Below are 24,863 nucleotides of genomic sequence, written 5' to 3'. Positions count from 1 at the left end.
CATCTGGCGCGATCCTACTGACTGTAATGTTACCCTGTATGCCGCATACTTCAGTAGCTTTTTGACAATCCTGGTCGTACCATGGGTTTCTTAAATTGACATATAGATCTTTTTATACCCACCACCGGAGGATGGGGGTACATTCATTTTGTCATTCCGTTTGCAACACATCGAAATATCCATTTCCGGCCCTATAAAGTATATATGTTCTTGATTAGCGTAAAAGTCTAAGACCATCTAGCAATGTCCGTCCGTCTGTCTGTTGAAATAACGCTAAGTCTTTAAAAATAGAGATATTGAGCTGAAATTTTGCACAGATTCTTTGTTTTGTCCATGAGCAGGTTAAGTTCGAAGATGGGCTATATCGGACTATATCTTGATATAGCCCCCATATAGACCGATCCGACGATTAAGGGTCTTTGGCCTATAAAAGCCACACTTATTATCCGATTTTGCTGAAATTTGGGACAGTAAATTGTGGTAGGCCAGTTGACATACTTCTTCAATTTGGCGTAGATCGTTCAAGATTTGGATTCAGCTGCCATATAGACCGATCTCTCGATTTATGTTCTTGCGACCATAACAGGCCCATTTGTTGTCCGATTTTACCAAAAATTTGGAACAGTGAGTTGTGTTAGGCCCTTCGATATCCTTCTTCAAATTGAACCAGATCGGTCCAGATTTGCATATAGCTGACATATAGACCCATCTCTCAATTCATGGTTTTGGGCCCATAAAAGGTGCATTGTCCGATGTCGCCAAAATTTGAGACATTTAGTTAAGTAAGGCCCCTTTCTGGAATATGGCGAGATCAATCTAAACTTGGATATAGCTGCCATATAGACCGATCTCTCGATCTAAGGTTTTGGACCCATAAAAGGCGAATTTATTATCCGATCTCGCCGAAATTTGAGACTATGACTTATGACTTTTGACATTCTTCTTCAATTTGGCCCAGATTCCCCCATATTTGGATATAGCTGACATATAGACTGATCTCTTGATCTAAGGTTTTGGACTCATAAAAGGCGTATTTATTGTCCGATGTCGCCGAAATTTGGGACAGTGAGTAAAGTAAGGCCCCTCGACATTTTTCTGGAATATGGCACAGATCAATCTAGAGTTGGATATGGCTGCCATATAGAACGATCCCTCGATTTAAGGTCTTGGGTCCATATAAGGCGCATTCATTGTCCGATTTCACCGAAATTTGGGACAGTGAGTTGTGTAAGGTCCTTCGACATACTTCTTCAATTTGGCTCAGAACGATCCTGATTTGGATATAGCGGCCATATAGACCGGTCCGCGGATTTAGGGTCTTAGGCCCATAAAAGCCACATTTATTATCCGATTTTGCAGAAATTTATAACAGTGAGTTGTGTTAAGCCCTTCCACATTTTTCTTTTATTTGGCTGGGATCGGTCCAGATATGGTAGACTGATCTCTCGATTCAAGGTTTTGGACCCATAAAAGGCGAATTTATTATCCGATCTCGCAGAAATTGGAGACTGTGAGTTATGTTAGGCTTTCCGACATCCATCTTCAATCTTGCCCAGATTGGTTCAGATTTGAATATAGCTGCCATATTGACCGATATCTCGATTTAGGGTCTTGGGCCCATTAAAGGCGCATTAATTATCCGATTTTGCCAAAATTTGGGAAAGTGAGTTATGCTAGGCCCTTCGTTATCCTTCTTCAATTGGCCCAGATCGGTCCAGATTTGGATATAGCTGCCATATAGACCGATCTCTCGATTCAAGGATTTGGCCCATAAAAGGCGCATTTATTGTCCGATGTCGCCGAAATTTTAGGACAGTGAGTTAAGTAATGCCCCTCGACATCTTTCTGGAATATGGCACAGATCAATCGATATACGTTTTTTGGCACATAAAAGGCGCATTTATTGTCCGCCACGAAATTTAGGACGGTGAGTTGTTTTAGGCTCTTCTACAACTTTCTGCAATTTGGCCCAGATTGGTCCAATTCGGATCATATTTCGATATATCTGCTATGGGGGCATTAACTTTGCATTTTTCACCGTATTATGACAAAAGGTTCTTTAAATATTGGGTTGCCCAAAAAGTAATTGCGGATTTTTTTAAAAAGAAAGTAAATGCATTTTTAATAAAACTTAGAATGAACTTTAATCAAATATACTTTTTTTACACTTTTTTTCTAAAGCAAGCTAAAAGTAACAGCTGATAACTGACAGAAGAAAGAATGCAATTACAGAGTCACAAGCTGTGAAAAAATTTGTCAACGCCGACTATATGAAAAATCCGCAATTACTTTTTGGGCGACCCATATATACCCAACGTGGTGGGTATCCAAAGTTCAGCAAGGTCGAACTTAACGCCTGTTTTACTTGTTTTAATTTGACATTTATTGAATCAAAAAGTGATTCTGAGTCTTATCCCTTTCCCATTTGGGTGTTACAATGTTACTAATCTAGGTAACATTTGTTATGTAATGTTTTCTTTTTTCACTTGTCAGTTTAAGTGCAGCACTTGGCGCGGATTATAATTTCGAATTTAATCACCTTCAATTACCTATAAAATTATCATTTAAAGCTTATGACAAATTATCAGCAAACCAGGGAGTGGTTTGGCTACCTGCAAGTTATATGGTTAATAAAAAACAAGAACAAGAACCATTGCAGTCCAGAGATCTCATATCAAATTACTGTAATGGTTTTCTCAAATTACCAGACATGAAATGGCTCTGCATATTATTTTAGATCGTGAGACATTCTTTTGCGGCTATAATTAGTGCAGTGATAAATTGAAATGTAAGTACTAAATTATCATTAAATTAGTACTCCACGGTGAATTAAAAATGGGTATTAAGGCAGATTTTATTCGCTTATTAAGAACTTTAATGAAAACAATTTAACTGCAGAAGATAAAGTATATCTTATTTCTTAATGGGATGTTTCTGTGGGAATTACGATATTAAACTTGCCTTAATGTATCGCAACCTGAAGAGACTTATTTTCGAATCATTTAAATTAAATCAAATATGCTGCTATGCTCTTTTTAGTTGCAACTAGCTGGACACGGCCCACTCCGCTGCGCCTTCTTTCACTTTCCTATTTTATCTGTGCCCTATACTGGCACGGTCAAGAAAAAGTCCTTATCAGTGTGCCAGCCTTTCAGATATTTCGCCCTAAAGTCGATATCATATTGGTGCTCTACCCCCAACTTGTGCTTTATATTGCTATGGTACCTAAATATTTCCCGTAGGGGGGTGCTTTTGGTGGTGAGGTCAAGCTCCATATATCAGATTCGTGCTTTAGTCTCAAATATCTTTAATTTGGGCCTAATATAGTTGTTATTGGTTCAAATTTCCATTTGGCGGCCCTTGGAGGTGGGGCGGCCGCCCCAAACATCTCACCTTAAATAAGTATACCAAATTTCTGTTTTTGAGTTATTATAAACAAACTCCGAGATCTGCCGTTTGTGAAAACAAAGTAAGGGAAGGGTCCGCCAATCAACGTTTGGATGTTAGATCTACTTCATTCTCTTGGTTTTGGTGGATTGGAGTAGCCAAACCCTTTGCCGCGAAAGTGGATATCAGATTTATACTCCCAAAAACCAGATTTGTGCTACATATTGCTATGATCGGTATATAGGGGTGGTTCAGGGGAACTTTATGAATCTCTGAAACACTTTTCCATAAAACTCATTTGAGACCCTATTTGCCAAAATCTACAAATACGTCCAGTTTGAGGGGTAAGCAGGGTGAGGCGGCCAACCACGTACTTAGTGCCCTACTCTCAAATGTATTTAATTTGAGCACGAATTGCCATTGGGTTAGGGGGAGTTTATGGAGTGACTCGACCCCCAAATATTTGGCCTCAAAATTGGATATCAAATTCGTTTTCTACTATCAAATACCTATTATTTATTGCCATAGTAGGCAAACATGACCAGTTTGAAGGGAGTTTAGGGGGCGGACCTTGAAATAATATCAGCATCGTGCTCGAGCACAATTTCAAGCATTCCCACAATGTCAATCATTTTGTGGTTATCTACATTCAAAATCATATTTAAAAGCTTCTTCTTGAGATACCACATTTTTAAAGATCCGTAGGTTCTCCTGTATCTGTCCCAGTTTGTGGGTAAAAAGTGTACTCTCTTACCAAAGACCTTGTATTTCTGTCCTATTTTATTCTGCTTGGCCTTCATATGTTATTTTTAAATTCAGTTTTTTTTTGTTTTTGGGATATGATAGGGGGTGGGCTATAGCCCTCTCGTCCTGCATGACAGTTTGGTTTTGTTTATATTGGGAGGAGAGGGTCGTTCCCCCCGACGCTATGACCCAAAAGACAATTTATTTGAGTCCTTTAATGTCGAGATCTACATGTCCGACTGAACGGCATTACATGACCCAGATACATTATATAACATTATTATCCCGATCGAAGTACACATCTTATTAAAGCATATTAGGTGGGTGGCCCGGTTCCAGACTCTGTCCCAAATGTGTATATCATTGTCGCAGTCAACACTCAAAGTCCTTTCATTTTATACCCATTTTGTGACGATGGACATTCATGCCCGTTTAAGGGGTTTTTGTGGTTGGGGATGCTCCGTTGCCACCTTGGACCAAATTCTTGTAACAAATGTGTACTCAACCTCGAAACACCTTTCATTTGATATTCATATTGCCCCAATTGGTAAATATGCCCTGCTGGGGGGTTTTGGGGGTGTGTAGCCTCTTCAGATACTAAGGAATACATTTCCATGTCAGATTCGAATACTTATGGCGAAATTTGAATACCAAGTTCGTACTCTACTCTTAAATACCTTTTATTTGATACCCATATTGTCCCAATCGGTAAACATGTCCGCCCGGGTGGGTTATGAGATGGGGCGTCGCCCCCGGTTATTGAACCCACAATTTTTATACCAGTTTCGTGTTTTTGGGATAGCTTAAGGTGGCATACAAAATTTCGCTTAAATCGGTGCACGTATCTCCGAGATCCGGCGTTTTTGGAGGGTATGCCCCCCATTTCTGACCATAATTGAATTGAATATTAGAGAACATAGTAGAAGTCACTGTGTAAAATTTCAGCCAAATCTGGTAAGAATTGCGCACTTTAGGGGCTGAAGAAGTAAAATAGGGATATGGGTTTATGGAGGAACAGTATTAGGCGATAAACCGATTCATTCCATTTTCGACACGTATGTTAAAGGTCATGAGAGAAGCCGTTGTACAAAATTTCAGCCAAATAAGGTTATACTTGCGCCATTTAGAGGCTTAAGAAGTCAAGATCCCAGATCGGTTTATATGGAAGCTATATCAGGTAATGGACCGATTTGAACTATTATTAGCACAGTTGTTGAAAGTCATAACAAAACACCTCATGCAAAATTTCAGCCAAATCGAATAATAATTGCGTGCTCTAGTGGCTCAAGGAGTCAAGACTCCAGATCGGTTTAGTTGGGGCTATATGTCATTATATTTGATTTGAATTTTTAACTGTTTTTTATACCCACCAACGAAGGATGGGGGTATATTAATTTTGTCATTCCGTTTGCAACACATCGAAATATCCATTTCCGACCCTTTAAAGTATATATATTCTTGATCAGCGCACAGATTCTTTTTTTGTCCATAAGCAGGTTAAGTTTGAAGATGGACTATATCGGACTATATCATGATATAGCCCCCATATAGACCGATCCGCCGATTTAGGGTATTAGGCCCATAAAAGCCACATTTATTATCCAATTCGGCTGAAATTTGGGACAAGGAGTTGTATTAGGCTCTTCGAGATCCTTCGTCAATTTGGCTCAGATCGGTCCAGATTTGGATATAGCTGCCATCTAGATCGATCCTCGGATTTAGGGTCTTAGGCCCATAAAAGCCACATTTATTATCCAATTTGGCTGAAATTTGGGACAAGGAGTTGTGTTACTCCCATCGACATCCTTCGTCAATTTGGCTCAGATCGGTTCGGATTCAGATATAGCTGCCATATAGACCGATCCTCCGATTTAGGGTCTTAGGCCCAAAAAAGCCATATTTATTATCCGATTTTGCTGAAATTTGGGACAAGGAGTTGTGTTACCCCCTTCGATATCCTTCGTCAATTTGGCTCAGATCGGTTTGGATTTGGATATAGCTGCCATATAGACCGATCTCTCGGTTTTAGGTTTTGAGCCCATAAAAAGTGTATTTATTGTCCGATGTCGCCGCAATTTGGGACCATTCGACATCCTTTTTTTGGATATAGCTGTCATATAAACCGATCTCTCGATTTAATGTTTGGGCCCATAAAAGGCGCATTCATTGTCCGATGTTGCCGAAATTTGGGACGAAGAGTTAAGTTAAGCCCCTATTTCTGCAATTTGGTCTAGAACGATGAAGATTTGCATATAGCTGCCACATAGACCAATATCTCGATTTAAAGTCTTGGCCCCAAAAAAGGTAAATGGCCCTTTCATAAGACATAAAGTATGCAATTTTCTCCGGATTTTGATGAAAGGTGGTTGACATATATACCCGAGGTGGTGGGTATCCAAAGTTCGGCCCGGCCGAACTTAACGCCTTTTTACTTGTTTATAGACCTCATGACTATCAAATACAATTCTTACAATCGATCCATATTAAGTCCAAAAGGCTGAACCTTCTAATTTCTACCAATATAGAACTCTTGTTGCAGGTGTAAGCAGTTAAGCATTTTTTTTTTGTCTCTCAAGTTACCACACTTACCATTCTTGATATAAATGTAAATAAAAATATAAACTAATTATATACTACAGTTTTGTTTAATTGATTATACCTTGCTAAGTGTTCTTGGGTGAGCAGTTATCATGGTACCTGTAGGCAGTAACCATGCTTGGATTGAAACATTTTAATTTCACAAGAGAAATTTCATATAAGTCACAGGGATATAAAAATAATTTACATAGTCATACCCACAAAAGCATATGGGAGGGAATATTAAAAGTGGAAATCAATCAATCAATTTTGATATTGTAATAATAATTTCTTTTTTTTTTCAACAAGTCAATTAACAATCAATGTTAGACTTAGTTGAAAGCCTAACATTGTCGTCAGTATATTAATTATTTAACACTCTGGGCGATTTTCATTAATATACAATATTTCAATACTGGCCACTAAGTTTAAATCCAAACAAGTAAAAGCGTGCTAAGTTCGGCCGGGCCGAATCTTATATACCCTCCACCATGGATCGCAATTTGTCAAGTTCTTTGCCTGGTATCTCTCAAAGATTAATGGATAAAAATTGCCATGCTATTGGAGCCATATCTGGTTATAGACCGATTCGGAACATACTTGGTTTGGATATTGGTAGAAGTCTCTGTGGTAAATTTCAGCAAAATCGAATTAGAACTGCGCCCTCTAGAGACAGTAGAAGTATCGGTTTATATGGGGGCTATATCAGGTTGTGAATCGATTTAGACTATATTTAGCACAGTTTTTGCAAGCCATAACAAAAAACGCACAAAATTTAAGCCAAATCGGATAACAATTCCGTCCTCTAGATAATTAAGAAGTCGAGATCCAAAATCGGTTTATATGGCAGCTGTATTAGGTTATCTCTATGCAAATTATCACACAATTCGAATAATAATTGCGCACCTAGAGGCTCAAGAAGTTAAGATCCGAGATCGGTATATATGGTAGCTATATTAAAATTTAGACCGATATGTCCCATTTACAATCCCAACCAACCTACACTGTAAGGAAGTATTTCTGCAAAATTTATTCCTTCGAAATTTAACGTGCTTTCGACAGATGGGCGGATAGATGGATGAGTCTGAGATCAATATTTCGATGTGTTCCAAACGGAAATGGCGAAATTGGTACACCTCCATCCTATTGTGGAGGGTACAAAAATGAGTGAAAGTGAATTATTGTTTTTGTAGTACTATTTTCTCACAACAACTTTCTATTGATAAATAAAAGTAAAGTAGATAGGAAAAAAATTTAGGCGAAAATCAGTTTATATGGCATAGAACTAGAGCTGACAAAATATCGATGGCACTATCGATATTTTATTTTTTGTCTGAATATTGATTGATTTTTTTCCTATCGATACTATCGGCAAAGTTAATTTTTTTACGACGTGCTCTGTTTTTTTTAACAAAGCACGTCGTAAAAAAACCGAAGATTATTGGAATGTGTATTACACGGCTCAAGAAAAACAATTAGATTAGCGGCAAAACGTGCATCCTGGAAGCTTTTCTGCGAATAGGTTAATAGCGTTAATGACGCCGCCAAAAAAAAAATAAAGTTTCTCTCAAAAACCTATGTCCAAACTGACACTTTAGTATACGACGTGAGAGCGAGAGCAGGGACAACGGAGAACATGTTGAGGCGTTTCGATGAAAACCCATTTTCCACAGAATACGACGGGACTCACGAAGACATCGGAATCTTGGAATAATGACATTGATCGAAGATTTATAATTACGGTATTTATGGTTAAGGAATCCTCGAGGAGCTTCAAACCATTTAAGTCACCCGGACCTGATGGAATATTTTTGGCGTTACTACAGACAGAGGCAGACTATCTGGTGCCTCATCTGGGTTGTATTTTCACAGCGTGCCTAGGTCTCCGAAAGTCTAGTAGGAGGCAAGAGTGGTGTTTATACCCAAGCCCGCAAGGCAAGTTATGCGAAACCAAAGGCCTACAGACCCATAAGCCTTAGATCCTTTCTACTCAATACCACGGAACATATTGTGGACACCATGATAAAGAGTAGGACATTCAGCGAACTGCTCAAATATAAACAGCATGTCTATGTCAAGGGAAGGTCAGTGGAGACTGCCCTGCGCGAGGGTGTGCATAAACTAGAAGAATACTTCGATTCAAAAACGTACACCCTGGTGGTATGCATTGATATCGAGGGGGCTTTTAACAATGTGCGGACCGACACACTGATCCAATTCTTAGACCAGTACTGGGTGGACCATATGCTAAGGAACAGGTGGATAAATTGTGTGTCCCATGACATAAATATAAGCGAGATAGTGGCACAGGGGACGCCACAGGTGTGCATTTTATCGCCACTCCTAAGGGTGACCACCATAAATGACCTATTACGGATAATGACTGAGGAGGGATTTGAACCCGTCTGCTACGCAGACGATGTTATAATACTTCTGAGGGGTAAGGATCCGAACGAGCTATACAGAAGGTCGAAAGGGTCATGCACACGGCATATGCTTCGGCAAGACCCAGAGGTCTCAATGTTAACCCAGAGAAGACTGAAATATACCTGTTCACGAGGAAGACGACGATGAGCCAATTTAACGCACCACGATTCCTCAATAAGACGATTTCGATATCTGACAAGGTCAAATACTTAGGTGTGATCTTGGACAAGAATCTGAATTGGAAGTGTCGTATTCAGGAGCATAGTGAGAAGGCTCACAGATGTTGAGCACTATGTAAATGGGTCGTACGCTCGAAATGGGGCCTGAATCCTAGGATAGTCCACTGGCCCTACAGGAGCGTGATTAGACCAATACATACTTACGCCTCAGTAGTTGGTTGACTGCTATGGAGAAAAAGTGCAACATAAGGACCATCGCGGTATAATCGAGGCGACGATACGAAACCTGGAATGAAGGGAAGAGGTTTCCGATCGGATACCTGAGATGAACCGTGAAGTCGAGTGCGAGGCACAGTCTTGGATTGACGGAACCCTAGTATTGCCATCTGGAAAATCATATTACACGGATGGATCAAAGCTAGACGACTGAGTAGGCCTGAAGGTTTACATTGAGAACCCAGGGACTGAGATCTGTTTTAGACTGCCTGACCATAATACGGTCCTGAAGGCGGAGATCCGGGTGATTACGGAATGCGTAAAGTGGTGTGGTGATAACGCAAGGACGTCGAGTGTGAACATCTTAAAGGACAGTAAAATTACCATAAGGGCAATAACAACCAGGACGCTAAGGTCACGAACAGTCTTGCAGTGTAAGAAGGAGATTAACGCCTTCTCTGAGGATGGCAAAATCCGCATCGTTTGGGTCCTGGACCATAACGGAGTAAGGGGAAATGCAAGGTCAGACGACTTGGTGGTGAAGGCAAGAGGACTGCCTTCAATAAACTTCGTTAACCCGAATCCTTTTGGATTGACGCAGTCCGAGTTAAGGGTGTGGGCGATAAATTCGCATGCAACATTGTGGAACAGCGAAAAGGTCGGTAGGACGGCGATAATCCTATGGCGGAATCCAGATCGTGAGAAGACGAGGCTATTACTGAATGGAAGTAAGAAGGAGGTCAGTATAGCTATTGGTGTTATAACTCGTAGGGCTCGTAGTCCTATGTGTCCCGTTATGACACCAAAAGTTATACTGACCTCCTTCTTACTTTCTTTCAGCAATTGCCTCGTTTTTTAACGATCCTGATCTCCCCATTGTCTTTTCTTCGGTCTACCGACGGTTTCGATGTTCCAAAGTGTTATATGTGCGTTCGTTGACTACGCCTTTTACTCGGAATGCATCGATCCGAAAGGCTTCGTGTTAACCAAGTTTGGCAGAGGCTGTAGGCCTCTGGCCTTAACTGCCAAAGCGTCTGCCCTTTCGTTCCGCCTCACTCCCATATGGCCCGGAATCCAAACGATGCGGATTGTGCAAACCACAGCAAATGCATTAATATTCTGTTTACACTCCAAGACTGTTCGCGACCTTACCGTTCTGGTTGTAATTGTGCTGATCGCCTGTTTACTGCGTGAACACCACTGTGATCGCCCGGATCTCCGCCTGCAGAACCGTATTATGGCAGGCAGTCTAAAACATATCTTAGTCCCTGGGTTCTCAATGTAAACCCCCGGGCTCACTGTCCTCTAGCTTTAATCCCTCTGTATAGCATGATCTTCAGATAGCAATACCAGTGTTCCGTCAATCCAAGACTATAATACTGGCAGCAGAGCCTCGCACTCCACCACAAGCGTCATCTCAGGTATCCGATCGGAAATCTCTTCTAATCCATCCGGATTTCCTATCGTCGTTTGGATTATGCCGCGATGCTATGACCTGCTCCTATCCTCTATCCATTCTTTCATCGCCTTTTGTCTCATAGCCGCATTGGCTGCCTCACACTTAATCTGTATGTTTATGGGTCGGATATCTAGAACAGTTTTCAGTGATCTAATGGGAGAGTAGCTCCTCCTATGCCAAGACAGCATTTTCTCTGAACCTGATGTTTTATCCTCACGTTAAAATTTTTCTCCATCGCAGTCAACCAAACTTCTGAGGCTTACGTAGGTATTGATCTTACCACGCTTCTGTAGAGCCAGAAGACTATCCTAGGATTCAGGCTCCATCTCGAATCTACGGCTCATCTACAAGGTGCCCAACATCTGTGTGCCTTTTCGGTACGCTCCTTAATCAGTTTCCTGTCCAAGATCATACCTAAGTATTTGAACTTGTCAGAAGTCGAAATCGTTCTATTGAGGATACGTGGTGCGTCGAATTGGCCCACCTTCGTCATCCTCGTGAACAGGCAGATTCCAGTCTTCACTGGATTAACTTTGAGACCCCTAGGTCTAGCCCAATTTGGCCCTTCGGCATATCTGATTCGGCTCCTTACTCCTTAGCAGTATTATAACATCATCAGCGTAGCAGACGGTTTCAAATCCTTCCTCAGTTAGCATCCGCAATGGGTTATTAAAGGTTGTCACCCATAGGAGTGGCGATAAAATGTCCCCCTGTTGCGTGCCTTGTGCCTCGTTCTATCTTTTATTTATTTCATGGGACCCATGATTTATCCACCTGCTCCTCAGCATATGGTTTAAGCAGACTCTAAAAACCCGGTTCACCTGGTAATGGTTTAAGGATTAGATCAGTGTGTCGGTCCGCACATTGTTAAAAGCCCCCTCGATGTCAATGCAAACCGCCAATGTATATTTCTTGGCATCGAAGGACTCTTCTTTTTTATGCACAAGCTTGTACAGGGTATATTGTTTGTATTTGAGCAGTTCGCTGGATGTCCTACGAAAGGACGTAAGGCTTATAGGTTTGGTATCGTATTTAATGGCAGATGCAAGTGGTAGGCACTCACGAAAATAGCGGCCAAATGGGATGCTAAATTGTCGGCCTTCTTCTGTATTAACGCCGAAAATACTCCATTAGGTCCGGGCTGCTTAAAAGCTTCTCAACCAATCAATTTTATTATCCCAAGATTTCGATGTCTCCGTGAGTCTCGTCGTATCGTGTGGAAAATGCGATTACTTCAAAAGCCTCAACAAGTCGCCGTTGTCTCTGCTCTCACTCCCGTGTCATCTACTAACGTTTCAGTTGGGACATGGTTTTGGTTTTTGAGAGAAAATTGTTCATCTTAACGGCGTCATTAGCGCTATCGACCTGTTCGCAGAAAAGTTTCCCGGAGGAATGTTTTGCACCTCTGATAATCTTTTTGTGGGCATGTTTTTGAATATGAGCAATTCGCTGGATGTCCTACTCTTTATACACAATACGTTTCATGGTTTTGAGTAGAAAGAACGTAGATAGTAGTCTCCAAATGTTTCAGTTTGGACATGGGTTTTTGAAAGAAACTTACGAAGTGCTGTGTTATAAAGTCTGCGGACCTCTTTCCCCATGAAGTGAATCCAGGGTTTTTAATGAGCTGACTTCCTTTCTCAAAAAGGACAACTTTCTTCGAAAGACCGTACTAGAGCAATCGTAATCTTATTGACATTGTCGTCAATGTCTTCTATGCTTGGACAATTTTAAGAATGGTTCCCAAGTCTTCCCCATTAGTTTCAAAAGAATACTAACAAACAAATTTTGGCCGGCAGGGGGATTCGAGTTTCCGAATCCTTTAGTTGCCGTACTAACCGCCGGTAGGGTAGTTAGCACAACTACCGGCAGGGTGTTGTGCTTACTCTTTTCTTCGGTGTTTCTGTGGAAAATAAATCGTTTCTGATCCAGTTGTTTTTATCGTAGTCGACATGGCTATTAAGTCATGACAATAACCAATCTGTGGTTCAAACAATAGAAATTGATTTGACATAATAATCTTTTAGTTCTTTGTGGTGGCCACCGTAGCGCAGAGGTTAGCATATCCTCCTATGACGCTGAACGCCTGGGTTAGAATCCTGGCGAGACCATCAGATACAATTTTCAGCGCTGGTTTTTCCCTCCTAATGTTGGCAATATTTGTGAGGTACTATGCTATGTGAAACTTCTCTCCAAAGAGGTGTCGCTCTGCGGCACGCCGTTCGGACTCGGCTATAAAAAGGAGGCCTCTTATCATTGAGATTAAAACTTGAGTCGGACTGCACTCATTGATCTGTGAGAAGTTTGTCCCTGTTCCTTAGTGGAATGTTCTTATAATCGAATTCCAACCAATGTTTTCTCTGGATGCATTTATTTAGCACTTTTCGTTCCAGCATGGATCATAGCCTTCAACTCTTGTAGTGATTTAGTGTATTTATTTCTGAAGTACGAACGCTATTGGTTTTAGCGAAAAAAAAGGTTAAGATTTGGATATAGCTCCATATATATATTTGGAATATATTTCAAAAATATTAACTTATAGTATAGGGTTGCCCAAAAAGTAATTGCGGATTTTTTAAAAGAAAGTAAATTCATTTTTAATAAAATTTAGAATGAACTTTAATCAAATAAACTTTTTTACACTTTTTTCTAAAGCAAGCTTAAAGTAACAGCTGATAACTGACAGAAGAAAGAATGCAATTACAAAATCACAAGCTGTGAAAAAATTTGTCAACGCCGACTATATGAAAAATCCGCAATTACTTTTTGGGCAATATAAATAAATATAAAATAATGCAATGAAAAATCCACCTCTCTAAATTTTCTTAAATATTCTTAATTATTGTTTCTTGTCCATTATTGTCCAAAGACTAAAAGGCTTGATTTTTAACCCGCAAACAACTGTCATATAAATAGAAGTCAATCTCATTTTATTGGCCTAATAAATGTGTCTGCTGCAAGTGCCGCCATTTCTTATCAGATTGCTAATACATGAAGTGGCTTGACTAGCCAATGGACTCAGCAGCTTGTTAAGTTAAAGCTAACAAGTGTTACAAATGCTTTGCATATTTTGACAAACGTCAGAGGTTTAACGACATCAGAAACCCAAACAAATGGGAGTAGCGTAAGAAAACCATAACAATTGCATTGATAAGGTGAACAAGTTTTTGTAATCATTCTAAGCTCTTTTGAACAAAAGAAATTTAGAGACTTAGTGTAGGAAGTTAACAAAAAAAAAAAAAAAAAATGTTCTAATGCTTTTTTGCTTATTAGGCGGGTAAGATTCTGTGACGAATGTGCTCCAATATGTTTACGGATACAAGCCGTCAAATAGAGTAGCGAATCATTCAGAGTGTCACAGTTGGCGAAATGTTGCGAAATGTTATGCAACGGTTTAAAACTGATTTTAGAGTTACAAACTGCCTGTACCTCAATCAATTAATAAGGATTTAAAATTAATGTTAGATAGAAAGTTATCTAGGCAAAATTGAATGATGGTGGCAGTCTGAAACTAGACTCGGAAAATTCTGTTCATAGTGATACTATAGATTCGAGGAAAGCATGTACATATGCAGTCCCCGGCATTGAAACTAGCAGAAAGCTGTAGAAAACCCCAAACCAAAAATGTCTTGAACTAGAACAAGTAAAATGCGTTAAGTTCAGCCCGGCCGAACTTTGGATACCCACCACTTCGGGTATATATGTAAACCAACTTTCGTCAAAATCCGGTGAAAAATTAATATTTTATGCCCCCATAGCAGCTACATCGAAATATGTTCCAAATTGGACCAAATTTGACACGGATTTTGAGTTGTCTAATAAGTACAAGTCTTTGTTCAATTTTGTAGAAGAAAATATTGGTCATTTTGGTAGCCATATCCAAATATAGACCGATCTGAACGATATACGACACGGATGTCAAAAAGCCTAACATAAGTCAAAAATGCAAATTTTTCTCATGAACATTCCACTAAGGAACAGTGGCAAACTTCTCACATATCAATGAGTGCAGGCCGATTCAAGTTTTAAGCTCAAAGATAAGGGGCCTCCTCTTAAAAGCCGAGTCCGAAAGGCGTGCCGCAGTGCGACACCGGCATCGTACCTCACAAATGTTGCCAGCACTAGGAGGGGAAAACCACCGTTGAAGATTTTTTCTGATGGTCTCGCCAGGATTTGAACCCAGGCGTGCAGCATCATAGGCGGACATGCTAACCTCTGCGCTACGGTGGCCGCCTAACATAAGTCACTATGTAAAATTTCAGTGAAATCGTATTATAAATGTGCCAAGACTTTAAATCGAGAGATAGGTCTATATGGCAGCTTTATCCAAATCTAAACCGATCTGGGTCAATTTGAAGAGGGATATAGAAGGGTCTAACACAACTAATTGTCCGAAGTTTCGGCGAAATCGAACAATAAATACGCCTTTTATGTGCCCGAAATCGTAAATCGAGATATGCATCTCTATGGCAGCTATATCCAAATCTGAACCGATCTAGGTCAAATTACAGAAAGTTTTTGAGGAGCCTACCGCAACTCATTTTTCATAATTACGGCGAAATTGGACAATAAATGCGCCTTTTATGACCTCAAAACCATAAGTCAAGAGCTCGGTTTATGTGGCAGCTTTAACCAATTGAAGAAGAATGTTGAAGGACCTAACAACACTCACGGCCCCGAATCTTGACGTAATCGGACAAAAAATGCGCCTTTACCTTAAATCGAGAGAACGGTCCATATGGCTGCTATATTCAAATCTGGACCGATCTAAGCCATATTGCAGAAAGATGTCGAGAGGCCTTACCTAACTCACTGCCCCAAATTTCGGCGACATCGGACAATAAATGCGCCTTTTTGGGGTCCAAAAACTTAAAACGAGAATCGGTCTATATGATAGCTATATCCAAATCTAAACCGATCTGGGCCAAATTGAAGAGGGATGTAGAAGGGCCTAACACAACTCACTGTATGAAGTTCCGGCGAAATCAAACAATAAATGCTCCTTTAATGGGCCCAAAATTTTAAATTGAGATACTAGTCTATATGGCAGCTATATCCAAATCTGGACCGATCTAGGCCAAATTTCAGGAAATTTTTGTGGAGCCTAACGCTACTCACTGTTCGAAGTTTCGGCGAAATCGAACAATAAAAGCGCCTTTTATGGGCCCAAAACCACATTTTGAGGACAATTAATGCGCCTTTACTGGGCCCAAGACCTTAAATCGAGAAATCAGACTATATGGCAGCTATATCCAAACTCACTGTCCCAAATTTCGAAGACATCGGACAATTTTATGGGTTCGAAACCATAAATCGAGAGATTGGTCCATATGGCAGCTATATCCAAATCTGGACCGATCTGGGCTAAATTGAAGAAGGATGTTGAATGGCTTAACACAACTCACTGTCCCAATTTTCGGTAAAATCGGATAATAAATGAGGCTTTTATGGGCCTAAGACCCTAAATCGGCAGATCGGTCCTAGCAAGATATAGATATTGCTTAGACAGCACGTAGTTATGTCTTCGCACTGTTAGGATCTTTATCTCCTCATGGAGGTGGTCCACATGAGAACTGAGGAGACACTCCGTCGCAGTTCGGAGGGTAGCATTCTGACAGATCTGAATATTATTCCACCGCGTGTCACAAAGTTGACGGGACCACACTGGCGCTGCATAACTTACCACAGACCGGTCAATTGCTTTGTACGTGGTCAACAAGGTTTCTTTGTCTGCACCCCAAGTGCTGCCAGCAAGTGACTTGGGGACCTTGTTTTTACTTTTGACTTTACCGCAAATTGGTGTGGCATGTGGAGAGAATGTGTAATGTATTTTGGGACAATTGATGGTCGGAACCATTTCTCCATCGACCATCACAGTCAGCTCAGTATTCATCTCACGCGTATTTGTAGTGAACAATGTGGCTGAAGGATTGGTGGCAGATATCTTAAGATTTCTCGCAGCGAAATATGAGGCAAGTTCGTTGAGGTAGACGTTCAACCTTTCGCAGATGTAAACAAAGAGGGGGGGGGGGGATCCTGATGTCATGATCGTGCAATCGTCGTCATGTGATACGATCTCTTTTCCGTCTGGAGGGAGTGGAATGGAGGATAGATAGAAACATTGCCGGAGATATCACCCCACCTTGGGGAACATCCTATTTCACTCTACGGTGCTTCGACTTCTTATCCCTAAATTCCACAATTGACTGGCGACCACACAGATAATTCGCGAGCCAGCGTTTCTGGCCAGGCTGGAGGGACGTGTTGGCGATGTCCTCAAATAGATTGGTATGGCTGACCATGTCGAATGCCTTCGATTGGTCCAGTGCCACGAGGACCGTCCTGTTACATGGCCTGGGTTGATTGCAGCCACGGCAAAGGTGTGCGGTGATGACGTGCAAATCAGTTGTTGTCGGCAAATGGAAATTCTCCTACGAGGTAGGGTGGAGTAATGCCTCAAGCGTCTTTGCCACTGGTAAGAGAAGCGAGATCGGTCTGTACGACTACCCCAAACTCCTTTCCAGCCCTTTCCAAGCTTCAGTAGCGGGACCACTCTGCCCATTTTCCAGACATCGGGAACTATAAGAGTGTTTAGAGACAGGTTTAGGACAGTAGTAAGGTACTCAACTCCATGTAAATCCAGATTCTTCATCATCAATGTAGAGATTCCGTTCCGGATGACATTCGTAACTTTGCCAACGGTAAATTGCGATGGCTGTCCATCGGTTCGGAGACCACGGATACGGCGAATGACTCTCCTCCTTGCCCTGTCACTCTCGGGATGCACAATAAATTGACGGTTGAACAACCTGGCACATCTCTTCGGATCAGTCATAGTTCTTTGCCAAAAGCGAATGAGGTCCTGTCATCCCCTTTATCGGGGTTCGAGAGTGGCTTAACAGTAGACCACAGCTTGCCTAAGCCGGTATCTAAGTTACATTGCTCCAAGTGTTCCAGCCATAAATTCCGCCTATGTTCGTTGACTACCCTCTTTTTTCCAGATTCAGCTCGCTAATTTTGGGGTTAGTGGGGTCCATACAACGAATCCCAACACACTCGTCTGCGAGTACCACTGCTTGCGCCTGAAAATTGGGCCGCACTTGGGGTATTCGACCGGCTGGTTTAAGAACGAATGTTTAAAAGCGATTCTGGCGGAACCATCAGAAAAAACTTTCAGAGGTGGTTTTCCTCTCCTAATGCTGGCAACATTTGTGAGGTATTATGCCAAGAAAAACTTCTCTCCAAAGAGGTGTCACACTGCGGCACGCCGTTCGGACTCGGCTATAAAAAGAAGGCCCCTTATCATTGAGCTTAAACATGAATCGGACTGCACTCAATGACATGTGAGAAGTTTGCCCCTGTTCCTTAGTGGAATGGTCATGGGAAAAATTTGCATTTTTTGTTTAAGAGCGGCTGCTCCGTTAATGTTGTCTCGTAATGTCCTCTCGGCCACTAGCACATCCGAGGGGGATGGCAGTTCACTGAAGCGTCGATTGGTATATACTCTCTGAAGCCCGCCCGATCGGCCTTCTTCTGATTGATAAATGTCCGGCGCTCAGAGGTTATGAGTCGGGTGGTCGGTCGATGGTGAGATTTATGGGGGATGGTCTGATCCCAAAGAGATGACGGCTTACCAGGATGCGTCGATCAGGAGATCAGAGGATGCAATGGAAATGTCTGGCGAGCTGCTGCACCTCCTCGTAATATTAGTTTTAGGGGCATATTTATTCACCGTGCAAAATGTGAAGCCTTCAATCTGTTCTGCCAAAGCCATGCCATGCTGGTCGTGACCTAGGGGAGAATGCCATGAAGTGCGATGCGCATTAAAGTCCCCTAGAACCAAATGATTATGGCCAGATAGTAATCCACTTATTTCGGGGTTGTAAGCCTGGCCATTAATCGGGACACAGCTACCAACCGGCGGTATGTACACGTTGTATAGCTCTATCTCGGCAGTACCGGACCTGACTGTTATCCTCATGTACTCCATGTAGGGGTCACTAGCGCCAGGCGCAGTCGATGTGGGTCTATATTGCACGGAATGGTGTAACACGAAGGCCAATTCCTCACCTCCATTCCTTGAGAGATCCTTACGTAGCACAATGTATCCTTGACAAGTGTGCAAGTTGCAGATGTTGGTCAGCTTTGTCTCCTGGATTGCTGCGACCAATATATCTTTCCGACTCGTGAAATCCACAATCTCATCGATCTTGCCACGGAGACCGTTGCAGTTTAGTTGCAAAAATGATACATTTCCCGGCACTGGCCTGGCAATATTTGGGCTGCGATGTTTCCGTTGCGTATATTGCCGTACGGGAGAGGTTAGGGGGGTCACATAGTCCGACGACGAGAACGCAGAAGGCGACGCCGACTACGCTTGTGACCCGCTGCTGGCTATGTTCGCTCAGCACCTTGCAACATATCCAGTAGGACTATACTCCCGTAGTGAAGTGAGGTCAGAACAAGATCGGTTACACCTCACCGACACCGACCGATGATGGAGGCGGTTCTGGAAAACCGAACAGAACCGGGGTCCGGGGTTCTTGTCAAACACTGCATGAACCAGAAGTTTGCGGAGAAGGCACTGCGGGATCTGCCTCTCCCATGACGAAAAAAGACGAACACGTACACTGAGGCGGCAGCCCTTGGCGATGAGGGTTCCATCGGTTCAATCCGGTGCGTACAACCGGCTGCCATGGGATTGCCTTCTATTAGTGTAGGTCGGTTGTGGTTGTAAATGGGCCATAACAGTCCATATTTTTGCATAGCTGCCATATAAACCGATCTCGGATCTTGACTTCTTGCGGCTTTAGAGGTTTGAATTCTTATCCGATTTGGTGAAATTTCTCATGAGGTTTTTGGCTTTGACTTCCAATAACTGTGCCAAGAATGAGCCACTAGAGGGCGCAATTAACACCTGATTTGGCAGAAATTTGTCAAGTAAAGATTTGCTATGGCTTCCAACAGTCGTGCCAAGTATGGTCCAAATCGGTTTATAACCTGATAAAGCTCCCATACAATCTGATTGTCCGATTTGACTTCTTGAGCCTCTAGGGGGCGCAAACGTAAGACCACATTTTGCAGGCAAATGTTCAGGAAAAATTTCAATAATTGTGAGATTTTGTTTGATCATATGTCGACATCCTTATCAAATTTTCGAATAGTGATCTCTTTCTGATATTTCACACTTGTAGAGCCTTGTTCAATAACCCGTGTCCAATCTATGACGGAGTATTATCTTTGCTAAATAAAACAACACAAATAATTGGTTTTTTCAACTCTATTTCATTTCTTGTTTATATCACAAGTTTGGTAACAGAAAAACATGTGTGGCTTATAAAAGAGCAAAGACAAATTCATGAAATTGTGTTTTTTACATTTTTTTTTAGATTTTCTTGTTGCAATACTCTCAAGTTACAAGGCAGATAAATTAGGCATAGATGAGAACAGAAAGTAGATATGAAGATTAGAAGGAAATGTGGCAAAAGAAAGTCGGAGTATGTTGCATTTGTTGTTGCTGTTGTAAAAGTCCCCAGTTAAGGGAATATAGAAAAGAGGGGGAAAATGAAGGTGTAAATCTAGTTTGTGTCCTTTGTCAGCTGCGGCGAAGTTCTTTAATGGGTGCCTGGTGCAGGAGCCACATTCACAGAAGTGGCAGAGTTAACATGGCCGGCTAAGGGAGCTGTGTGGACAGCACCACGGGTCTTGGCAACGTAAACACCGGGTCCATGAGCGGCATGAGCATGTCCTGGTCCTTGGCTCAATGAAATGCCGGGATATCCACCCCAGGCACCGTGACCGGCCAGTCCCCATGGAGCATGGGCACTAAGGTCAACAGCGGCATGACCTCCCCATGGTCCGGCCCATGGACCACCCCATGCACCATGAGCGCCCCAGGCTCCAACCCATGGGCCTCCCCAGGGACCGCCCCAACCAGACGATTGGACACCAACAGCAAGGGCCAACAAGACTACGGCAAAGGCGAACTGAAATATAAAGCAAAAACTCATAATTTACATGATAATTGATAATGCAATAGGAATTTAAGCAAAAGTTATTCCAACTGGGCTTTTTTTCAAAAATTAATGTTAAAAACATTTCTAAAGGACTTTACCTTCATGTTGTCAAAAAGGATTTAAGAGATTAGCGGGAAATGTGCTTAATGAACGCGTTTAGATTGGGTTCTGATTTTCTGAGTCAAATTATAGCAACTTTTATACTAAACTATTGTTGGCGCAAGTGGGGTGTGTTTATCTGTGTGTGGCATTAAATGTTTCTTCTGAATGCCACACCAAAAAATTAGACAAAACTGAACACACATACAAACAAACATTACAATTGTACAGCGCTGAAAGTGAGCCTTGTAAAGTCTTTGAATCGGAGCATAAGAGCACCTGACAATTGTAACACCACCTCCACCTCAATCGCTGCTGCAGATTGCCGCCAGCGGCAAAAATGGCCTCAGTCGCTGTGCAGCACCTTCAGCCATGTATGCGCCAATGTTGTTGCAAACATGCAGCAAGCGAAGCATTATTACCAATTAAATGCATATTGGCTACTTTTGAGTGGTATAGGTCATGCTGAATACCAGAATTTGATCTGAATTTTAAGAGATGTTAATGTTCAAGCAAAGCAGTTTTCACAGCCTTCATCGTAGGATGTGGGCAAATTGATCCGGTCATGTGGTTCAACTGTTAGTTTTGGAGTCAATGTAAAAACGGCACTATTGTAGTACCAGCAGAAGTGGTAGACACTGCTCATACGAGAGAATTTACATGCGAGGGGAAGAGTCGCCCTTTATGAGGACTATTCATTCGGGGGATTAGTTGTGTAGTTGCTGGTGGACATACCTGTACTTCACGCGCCAATCTTCAATCAAACGAGGTGAAAACAACTAATAGCGTGGTAAGTTCGGCTGGGCCTTATTTTGGCGACCCACCACCATGGATCGCATTTGTATCTGTAGGCTCAGGAAGTCAAGATTAAAGATCGGTTTATATGGCAGCTGTACCAGGGTATGAACCGATTACCGGTTGTTGGAAGTCATGACAAAACACGTCGTGCAAAATTTCAGCCAAATCGGATAGGAATTGAGCCCTCTAGAGGCTCAGGAAGGCAAGACCCCAGATCGTATGTGGCACAGTGGTTGGAAGTCATAACTGAATACCACATGCAAAATTTCAGCCTACTCGGACAATAATTGCGGCTTGTAAGGGTTCAAGAAGTCAAATCGGGAGATCGTTTTATGTGGGAGCTATATCTGGTTATAGACCGATTTGGACTGTCCTCAGCACAAATGTTGGAAGTCACAACATAACACTACGGACAAAAGTTGTGGCTTGTAAGGGCTCAAGAAGTCAAATCGGGAGATGTGTTTATATGGGAGCTATATCAGGCTATAGACCGATTCTACCCGTTCTTAGTACAGTTTATGGAAATCTAAACAGAACACTATGTGCAAGATATCAGCCAAATTGGACAACAATTGAGGCTTCAAAGAGCTCAAGAATTCAAATCACATTATAGACCGATTTAGACCGTATTCAGCACAGTTATTGGAAGTCATGAAAAAGTAAAAAGGATACCCACTACCACGGGTACATATTTATGTAAACCACCTTTCGTCAAAATCCGGTGAAAAATGTATTCCCTATGCCCAATAGCAACTATATCGAAATATGTTCCGATTTGGACCAAATACTTGTAAGTATCGGTCATTGATCAATTGTGTATAACAAAATATTGGTCTTTTAAGTAGCTATATCAAAAAATAAACCGATAGACCTAAGATAGGTCACTGTGTTAAATTTCAGTGAAATCGGATTTAAAATTTGCCTTTTATAGGCTCTAAACCTTGAATCGAGAGATCGGTGTATATGGCAGCTATATCCAAATCTGGACCGATTTCGGCCAAGTTGCAGAAAAAGTCGAAGAGCCTTACATAACTCACTGTCCTAAATTTGGGCTAAATGGGACAATAAATGCGCCTTTTATAGTCCCAAAACCTTAAATCCAGTGATCGGTCTATATGGCAGGTGTATTCAAATCTGGGCCGATCAGGGCCAAATTAAAGATAAAATTTGAAGAGCTTAACACAACTAACTGTCCCAAATTTCGGCGACATCGGACAACAAATGCGCCTTTTATGGCCCCAAATCCTTAAATCGAGACATCGGTCTATATGGCAGCTATATCCAAATCTGAACCGATCTGGGCCAAATTGAAGAAGGATGTTGAAGGTCCCAACACAACTCACTGTCCCAAATTTCAACAAAATCGGATAATATATGCGGCTTTTATAGGCCTAAGACCCTAAATCGGCGGATTGGTCTAAATGAGGGCTATATCGAGATACAGTCCGATATAGGCCATCTTCGAACTTAACCTGCTAATGGACAAAAACCGAAACCGTGCAAAGTTTCAGCTCAATATCTCTATATTTAAAGACTGTAGCGTGATTTCAACATACAGACGGACAGACGACGGATATGGCTAGATCGTCTTAGATTTTTGCATTGATCATGAATATATAAGCTTTATAGGATCGGAAATGGATATTTCGATATATTGCAAACGGAATGATAAAATGAATGTAACCCCATCCTTAGGTGGTGGGTATAAAAAACACTACGTGCAAAATTTCAGCGTAATCGGACAAAAATTGCATCTTGCAAGGGCTTAAGAAGTCAAATCGGGAGATCGGTTTATATGGGAGCTATATCAGGTTACAGACCAAACCGTCCTTAGTACAGTTGTTGGAAGTCTTAACAGAACACTATATGCAAAATTTCATCCAAATCGGACAAACATTCCGGCTTCCAGGGGCTCAAGAAATCAAATCGGGAGATTGATTTATATGGGAGCTATATCTAAATCTGAACCGATATGGCCCATTCGCAATCCCCAATGACCTACATCAATATTTAGTATCTGTGCAAAGTTTCAAGCGGCTAGCTGTAAGCGTTCGACCGCTTTAGTGATTTCTGCAGACGGACGGACAGACATGGCTAAATCGACTCAGAACGTCGAGACGATGAAGGACATATATTTTGTGGGGTCTTGGACGAATATTACGTGGTGTTACAAACGTAATGGCTAGATTAGTATACCCGCATTCTATGGTGGTATAATGAAACCTTCTAAGCACTCACGAAGTCCGATTAGGGGATCGGTCTATGTGGGGGTTAAAGCTATTTATAAATATATCTGAGCCACATTTGGGTAAATTTAAGACCATGTTATTGTAACTCGCCTACCAAATTTCGCAAAAAAGGGCAAATGTTTAATCTTTTATACCATCCCCACAGGATGACGGCATCTATTCTTAGTCATTTCATTTGCAACAAATCGAAATATCCATTTCCGATACAACAAAGTATACATATTGTTGATCTTCGTAAAATTGTGAGAAGATTTAGCGATATCCCTGTGTCTGTCCGTCTCTCAGCCATATAGTCCTTAAAAATTGATCAGTAGCCATATGGAGAGGGCCTCCGGGATAGGGTCATCAGCCCATAATATCAATAAGAATTGTAACCCTCACTTTGTGACCATTTGTAATTCGTTGCCCTTCGGGCCTGATCATGAAATTTCGCTTACATGTCGCTAGAACCGTACCCCACATAGTTGCCATTAGAACTAAAAACAAGTAAAAGCGTGCTAAGTTCGGCCGGGCCAAATCCACCATGGATCGCATTTGTTGAGCTCTTGCCACGGTGTCTTTTTTAGGCAAACAAGGGATACAAGAAAAGAATTGCTATGTTATTGGAACAATATCAAGTAATGGTTCATTTCGGACCATAATTGAACTGAATATTGGAGACCATAGTAGCAGTCATTGTGTAACATTTTAGCCAAATCTAGTAAGAATTTCG

The 24,863-nt window shown here is 41.6% G+C and overlaps 1 protein-coding gene across 1 annotated transcript; it reads right to left on the bottom strand.

The window, feature by feature from the left end:
* Positions 1–20,254: 20,254 nt before the first annotated feature.
* On the bottom strand, positions 20,255–21,184 carry LOC106084932 (adult cuticle protein 1-like). The gene is made up of 2 exons (XM_013248900.2): positions 21,104–21,184; positions 20,255–20,975 (listed from the first exon to the last, which is right to left on the bottom strand). Exons 1-2 carry the CDS (start codon positions 21,107–21,109, stop codon positions 20,604–20,606), a joined length of 378 nt encoding a protein of 125 aa, XP_013104354.2. The 5' UTR covers positions 21,110–21,184; the 3' UTR covers positions 20,255–20,603.
* Between the last annotated feature and the right edge of the window lie 3,679 nt (positions 21,185–24,863).

This window comes from Stomoxys calcitrans, chromosome 3 (assembly GCF_963082655.1).
Source record: "Stomoxys calcitrans chromosome 3, idStoCalc2.1, whole genome shotgun sequence".
NCBI classification, from domain to species: Eukaryota; Metazoa; Arthropoda; class Insecta; order Diptera; family Muscidae; genus Stomoxys; species Stomoxys calcitrans.
Note: the sequence above shows the minus strand (reverse complement) of the source record. Positions and strands in the feature narration are given on the sequence as shown.